Genomic DNA, 7,637 nt, shown 5'->3' with positions numbered 1-7,637 from the left:
GAATATGGCACTCATTTCTAAATCCAAGATGGCGGGCACGATTTTTCGAATAATGGCAAGTTGGGTATCGTTTCCATTTTTTTGTCATTTAATTGACGCCGTTAATTTGAGTTTTTTCCCACAATTTGCAAAAACATCAATTTTAGTTTATTTTAATTAAATATAGGGGTAAGCGGTTAAATAAAACATAAGCATTAAAGTAAGAAGTCGTCCTGGAAGACTGGATTTGGTAAATATTGCTTAAATAATTTTTATTTCAAAAAATTCACTTGATCCCTAGACACTTTTGATGTGTGTATTTCAAACTCCGCATTGTATGAATTCCATTGTTTTTAATAACATGTGTAATAAAATTTTCTTCATCTTGTAAAGTTGTCAAAATTGAGATAGTACAGATTGCCAGTTCACAGTCGATGTACGGCTTTCTTTTGTTACCGCACCGAGTTATCACCATAGATATAGGGTTTTACCATTTAGAGTTACAAAATATATTTATTTTTGGAGGGGAGGTTCATAGTCTCTGCCTGCCTACCCCAGTGGGAGACAGGCGTGATGATATGTATATATGTATTTGTATTTTTGTACGAAAGTATAATCTCATGTATTATTTAAAGTTATGGAACAAAAGTTGTTGTTTAAGATATTAGTAATATAGTCATGGGTGGTTGTTAGTATTTAACAAATAATCTGCTACACGTCGTCTACCGTATCGCCATTACCTAGTGGAGGTTGTCGATCAACATCGGTCACAACTGCGTATAAACCGATCGAGGCCATTTTGGTAGGTGATCGAGGCCGAATTTTTCAGCCTCTCACAAGTACACAATGTACTCTTTACTAAACATCAAACACGTAATTCCTACTTCATTTTCTTGTTTCAGGTAACTCAATTAGGCCCAAGCGACGAATTGGCACCTTCTGGATGTCTCCAATATTACAAAGAATCACAGGGAAACTTCGAATCTTTCAACTACAGAGACAAGTCTGATATCGCTATTCCAAGGTCCCCAAGTTATTTGGTATGTGGTTGTTCAAAAAGTCCATTTCCGAAAGTAAGAATTACGACAAATTTTACTATTGACAAAATTCACTTTTTAAATACAACCAATAATTTTCTTTTGAAATATTTGTAACAATTGTGTAGGCTGAGTGTAACACAATAAAAACAAAACTTTAGAAATTCTTATTCAATTTCTCTCGCTTGAAATGATATTATTTCTTACAGAACAACTTGAATTACGCGATGTGCCTAGAAAGATCATCGAGTACATGTAGTGTGACGTACACTAACGCGGGCGTAATGCAGATCGTTAACTATGATTCTGGTAAATGTGAGAGGTATTTTACTAATTTTCAACCACGAGCTACCAGGAAGTACGTAAATACTTAGCTTCTATTATGAAACTACTAGTGAAGGCTCTGAATGATAAAATACAACAGTTGTTAATTTCCTTATTAGAGCACGCTTTGTTAATAACAGTAGAGTGCATTGTATGTATTTAATGTCTTTTAAATTACCACTGAAAGTGTAGGGCACACTAGTGCAATAGGTATACCTATACAACATACAGCTCTGTTCTTATGCTGCCTTACCGAGACCTTTGGGAAAATGCCGCGTTTTCAAATTTAAACTTATTTTCAGAAACTTTAATGATAATTTTCCGTACGTTGACTAGTTACTAGTAGACATTAATGTTTCAACGTGCGATACCATCGGAAATAGTGCAACTACGCGTAACTAGCATTGGAATATGAGTTTCCATTTCGGTAACTTAGTGGCCAAATCTAATCCGCATAAAGTTGTGGCAACCAAATTAGCGTGATTTACGGGAATCTATTGTTATTTGTCTATAGAGAACATACTTTGATGCTTACTGGGCAAAAATGAAAGTCATACCCATTGAAACAACAAAGTAATAACGTTTATCCCTCTCCCGTAAAATTTGGTTTAGTGCATACGCGCCTTTATCAATGCTACATACTCGGATTTGCACTATCCCCGACGATTGTAGCAATCTTTGACTACTGCCATATGCACTTCTGGTAAAAAAAAAAAAAAAAAGGTACATTACGTTGTTTGTGTTCAATGATAATCATCAACAACCCATTTACACGTCCCACTGCTGGGCACGCGTCTCCTCAAAGACGAGAGTTTAGGCCGTAGTCCGCCATACTGGCCCAATGTAGGTTGGGGACTTCACACGTTTTCCGAGGGTTGTGAACCTTCTTCGACGTGCAGGTTTCATCACGATCTTTCCTTCGCCTAAAAGTTCATGGTAATTTGTAATTCAATTTCGCACATAAATTCCGAGAAACTCAGAGGTGCGAGCCCGGATTCAAACCCACGACTTCTACTTGAGAGGCGGTAATGATAAATTGCCCCGTAATGACCGTTTCACAGATTGTTTTGGTACTCACGGATATTATTTATGAGCAAAATACCGAAAACTAACAATAGGTTACCTATCAGTAGTTCGAAATGACATTTTCCAGAAATAACGTTTGCTCGAATTTTCATAACCTCGAAAGTAATTTTGAGAAGAAAATGTTTTTTTTTTCTTTTAAAACTAACTTAACCTAACCTAACCGAACCTAATCGTGGTTTTGCGATAAACATCCAGTTTCGTTATAATTCGATTTTCGGTGTAGGTAATGAAAATTCGATCAAATGTTATTTCGGAAAAAAAATTCGAGTTTGTGATAAACTGAGTCAGGAAACTAATTATCACATGTGATTTGTCGTACGTACAGATGGTTTGTTAGTGATTCCACCCGGGCAAGCAGGAGTGGAGACGTTCAATTGCCCAACGGATTGGCTCCTAATTGCGGCTATTAGGCTTTGTGGTGATCGTTTGAACGACGGCTCTGTGCTACAAGATTTTGCTTTAGACGCTCCTGTCACAGGTAAAATAATGTAAAATAGATTGTAAAATAAGGTAAGTTGAATTCGACAATTAGCATTTGAAAACAGGGTTTTCATTTTTTACAATTTTATGAAGATTTTAAGAAGATTTATTTAATATTATTTTGAGTAATTGAGTATATTCTAATTCCATTTATTAACTTCAATTTCACAGCATTCTCACTCCATTGTTATTCAAGTTATTTCAAACTGTAGCCGACGTTATTCTATTAGGTGCTTTAAATGAAGCATGGCCGTGTGTGTATATTAGTTTTACCTATATCTTTAATATTTCTGGACCTACCTTCTGATTTCGCTTTGAACTGTAATATATTGTAATCCTTTACATACCCAGAAAAACCTACCAAATCATAAAATAAATTTCAATTTATCCTGAGATTATCGATTATCTTAAACGAACGTTCATATTTTTTGTGATAACTACGCAATAAATTCATAAATGACATTGTTGTTTCCTACTCGCATGTAAAGCAAAATATAACATAACAGAAAATGTAAGTCTATTATAGGTACCTATAATTTGAACAATACACATTATGTAACATTTTTTTTATAACACTAGGTTATGTTGCAAAATTTTTTGTTGAAGATCGTATATAAATTCAATAGTGAACTCAGTAGGTCAGTAAAGGGGTAAAGGTACTTTGTGGGCGGTTTTGATGCATATGCATTTTTGGAGTGTGTACTATTTATACAAATTATTTGGTGTACGAATCTTGTGAAAATCCCAGTATAAAGAAGGCACACCTTTAAATGTTATGACACATACATAATAATAAGTACTTCTTTGTGTTTCATACAAATTTTGTCATTTTTTGCAGATATTTCAGCAGGCCCCATTGTAGTATGGTTTAGATCAGACAGTGGATACATTGGACGAGGTTTTAAAATACAATACCAACAAAATGAATGTTGAGATATCTGATGTTTTGATACGGCAGTCACCACACTTGTCAATACGGAATCACATTAAGCTGGTTAGAAAAAGCTTTATGTCGATGTCGTAAGACCGAAAATGATGTGCGTTTAGCGTCTGAGGTTTGAAACGCGACCGGCTCAAACTGACTCCGTGTTAATTAGGACAGAGACTCCTCAATGTATACCTTAAATTAGAATGCATTTGATTGCTGTTGCTTTCTAAATAAAACGTTGGTCCCTTAAAAAAAATAGCATTTTATTATATGTTTGTTAAAAAGTAAGCAGCCAGTAACATATTTTTAAAGTATATTATATAATAAAATATTTTTTAACATACAATTTTTTTTTATCTCCAAAAACTTTAGAAAAATAAAAGCATAAATTTTGTACTTCACACGCAATTCTAAAATGCAGTTTACCTTACCTACTTTATTACAATTTGTGGACAAATAGTTAAAATTAAAATTGAAGTACATAGAATGCAATAAGGATAAGAAATAACAAAAGTCAACAATTGAAGAATAAGAAATTGATCATACATACTAATTTCTGAAAAGGGTTTAAACATTTTGGCCCAGGTCCTATATATAACAAAGCTTATGGAACATAATACTTTTGGCGTACATTTACTGTTGTTGCATTGCAGTACAAAGTAACTTCTACAAACCATTAATTAAATGCAAATGTTAGGTTACTTATTCTTCAAAGTTTCACTCTGCTTTTCCTTCAAACCATCTCTAACAATCTTATGGAACGACAACATAACAGGTACCATAATGGCTCTTAATAAACCCATGGTAAAAATTTGAAGCAGCACTTGACCCACACTTTCAACAGCTCCACAGTAAAGTATTGTCATCAGCTTGCCACTAAGGCCAAAAACAGAGTACAACTTGCCATTCTAAAAAGAAAGAGAATGATTACTTTTGGTAATGAGTTTCTCAAAAGTTTTTAAAGCTAAATAGAAGTTACTAATGGCTTTATATTCACAACATTTTCAAGATTATTAAAATCTGTCATTCAATTCTGATTTTTATTCTCACTCTTTTACGGTTCATGTGGTCAGACTTTGGAAGGCACTTGATAATACTGTTCATGATAGTAAATTCTTAGCTATTTTTAAAACGAGAATCTAGGGTTACTGTAGTTATTATGGCCTGTATTTCGGTCCGCAGGAAGAAATTAATTTTAAAAATAAGGAGTACTTTTGTTTGCATTTTCCGTTGTACTAAATGTGATTTGTGTTTTCCTGTGCAATAAATAATTAAATAAAAAAAAATTTATTACATAGTTGGAAACTTCAGGGGTTATTTTCCTCTACAACTTCCTGCAGAAATTGATTAATGGCACGAGTGTGTGTAAATGACAATTAAAACTAATTATATTTATAACAAGACACTTGTGAAGTCTGGATGTGGTTTAAATAAGCCGTATGTACAATTTGTTGTTTTAGTGACAAACAATGCTATCTTGTAAGTTATCCTTAACTTCTGAATAGTCTTATTCTGCTGATATCACTAATACATACATAATACATACTGACAAATGAAATTTCATATGGTTTCAGGATGTGAAAATTTACTATTTTTTCCAGTATTTAGAGGATATTACCTAAAAATGAATACTATAAACATAAAATCTCACCAAAGAATCATGGACAATCTTCCTTCCAACATATTCAGGAGAGGACAATCCAGCTGATCCAGATATCAGTTTAGTCTCCTTTGGTTTAGTCAATTCTTCATTTGCAAATCCAGGCGTGTCAGTGTCTGGGGGAAAGGCTAATGTCAGTCTGACATTAGTACCCACTAGCTCCATGAATATGGCTTCTGCCAGCCCTCTCACTGCCCATTTGCCAGCACTGTAAGCACTATAGCCATAGATACCTGGAAATAATGGACACATAAATGGTATTAATACATGGAAAATTAACTGACAAGAACTGCTGCAAAAAAATTGTTTTAAATTTAAATTAGTACATATACAAATTTTATCATTGCTATACATATAGGAAAGACAGTTCTAAGATAATATCTAGCTAGATAGTTAGTTCTGACGTCAACTAACTAAAACATGGCAAAACAAAAACAAAAGATAGATCACAAAATTCTCTTTTAAAAACAGTTAAAATTAGTTAGATGCATAGCTGAAATGTAATTAAATAATTTCAATATTTTAAAACTGGGTATATCTCAACAAAATATTTTGTCACTTAGCCACATTTTAGTTAGAAGAGTTTAGACGGCAGAGTTACTGTTACTTCATTGATGATGTATTGTTTAATATAAAGACTTTGGACTTGGATTTGTATTTTGCATAGGTGCAAAATACATAACTAATTTTTGTTAAGGAAAATTTCAGCACTGATGGCAATGTTTGAAAACTACAGCTGCCAAAATCCAAAACTTCAGTAACATTTTAACTGTAATGTTAAGTGGTAAGTTTTTCCTTATTTCAACAGTTGAGCCTTTGCAATAACTGCATCAGAGTTTTGGGTAGGTATGTTAGTCTTCTGTTTCTCAGTCAGCATCTATACCTCCCTACAAATTAAAACCAAAGAAAGTTATGCACAGTACTGAGGCTTCAACGTGGTTGAAGATCGCTTACCAATCAAAGAAGCTTCAGATGAAACAAATACAATCAATCCTTCATTCCTTTTCTTCATCCCAGACAAAACATAGTAAGTCGGGTACGCAGTGCCAAAGTAGTTCAAATCAATCAACTTTTTTATATCCTGCACTTTCATTGTTTCAAACTGTCCGCAAATACACATTCCTGCTGAGTTTATTAGCATAAATATTGAACCTATGTCTGTTTCTAAGGTCGAAAGACATTTTTGTACCGATTCGTAATCCGAGGTTAAATCGAGAGACGCATGCTGAATTTTTTGACCTTCTTTGGCTTGTGAGGATATTTCACTCACAGCAGCATTCAGTTTACCTACGTCGCGACCTATAATCGTAACATGAGCTCCCAATCGAGCGGCTTCCATAGCAGCAGCTTTGCCGATTCCGCTGGAGCCACCGGTAACAACAACATGTTTCCCTTTCAAGTCTTTATACAAGATTTTATTATCCAAGAAAAAGAACAAAGCTCCCGCCAAAACGGCAATTACAGCCAGAACTATTATTAAATAGCACATGTTTTCACTTTCACGTGAAACTATTTTACAATTATAATATTTTAGGAGTCCCGCCCGTCTCACTCCAAGAATAAAAAAAACCATTTGTGCATTTTTTTTCATTTATTTCATGATCATGGATACAAATCATTCAGTCGAAATATAAAACGGCCCATTCACCACTAAACTTGCATGGCAGTTTGCCGCGCAGACTGGAGCCAGCTCACACATTACCCTTTGTATGGCCCACGTATGGAGTCCCGCGGGACGCATGCAGGATGGCAGGAAGGTTAGCACGCTGCGACTATATTCATAATCCTGTATTGCGCGGCTGTAATGCAGGATAGTGAATGCCCCCTTTAAAGGGAGGCATTGCACCTCAAAACGTTTTCAAGTGTAAATTTATTTTACCTATGGAATAAATAATCTTTGACTTTGACTTTGACTTTGCCTGCACGCCGGACTGCCATGTCATGCAGGTAGTGAAAGCTTAGACTATGGAATTTTTTTCCATCCTATGAGGGTCGTATTCCAGAACTCTACTACTCTCTATCTCTCTCTCTCTACTAAGTCCTTGCCATTAGGGTCGTATTTCCAGTGCTTGAAATCATACTCAAGTCTGCTCAAATCCTGACTTGAGCATTGAGTAGAGTTCTAGAATACGACTCAGAGTCG

General features: G+C 34.7%; 2 protein-coding genes across 2 annotated transcripts in view; one reads left to right on the top strand and one right to left on the bottom strand.

Annotated features, from left to right (window-relative positions):
- LOC113229569 overlaps positions 1–4,122 on the top strand; it is an 8,531-nt gene extending 4,409 nt beyond the window's left edge. The window contains exons 5-8 of the mRNA XM_026463222.1: positions 882–1,019; positions 1,226–1,325; positions 2,752–2,904; positions 3,745–4,122. Coding sequence (XP_026319007.1) covers positions 882–1,019; positions 1,226–1,325; positions 2,752–2,904; positions 3,745–3,839 — 486 coding nt within the window. The 3' untranslated portion in view covers positions 3,840–4,122. The remainder of the gene's footprint in view (positions 1–881; positions 1,020–1,225; positions 1,326–2,751; positions 2,905–3,744) is intronic.
- A 58-nt stretch (positions 4,123–4,180) lies between these two features.
- Positions 4,181–7,035, bottom strand: LOC113229567 (3-ketodihydrosphingosine reductase). The gene is made up of 3 exons (XM_026463220.1): positions 6,449–7,035; positions 5,486–5,727; positions 4,181–4,742 (listed from the first exon to the last, which is right to left on the bottom strand). Exons 1-3 carry the CDS (start codon positions 6,981–6,983, stop codon positions 4,533–4,535), a joined length of 987 nt encoding a protein of 328 aa, XP_026319005.1. The 5' UTR covers positions 6,984–7,035; the 3' UTR covers positions 4,181–4,532.
- Between the last annotated feature and the right edge of the window lie 602 nt (positions 7,036–7,637).

This window comes from Hyposmocoma kahamanoa, unplaced genomic scaffold, assembly GCF_003589595.1.
Source record: "Hyposmocoma kahamanoa isolate Upper Pololo Valley unplaced genomic scaffold, ASM358959v1 62, whole genome shotgun sequence".
Lineage (NCBI taxonomy): Eukaryota > Metazoa > Arthropoda > Insecta > Lepidoptera > Cosmopterigidae > Hyposmocoma > Hyposmocoma kahamanoa.
This window is presented reverse-complemented; position numbering and strand designations above follow the sequence as displayed.

What these genes read in the sequence shown, in the direction of transcription:
- LOC113229567 (XM_026463220.1), bottom strand. Translation starts at nt 6,983, where the DNA reads ATGTGCTATTTAATAATAGTTCTGGCTGTAATTGCCGTTTTGGCGGGA. An exon ending in ATCTGAAGCTTCTTTGATTG is followed by an intron (nt 5,728 to 6,448) that starts GTAAGCGATCTT and finishes CATTATTTCCAG; the next exon opens with GTATCTATGGCTATAGTGCT. An exon ending in AGATTGTCCATGATTCTTTG is followed by an intron (nt 4,743 to 5,485) that starts GTGAGATTTTAT and finishes CTTTCTTTTTAG; the next exon opens with AATGGCAAGTTGTACTCTGT.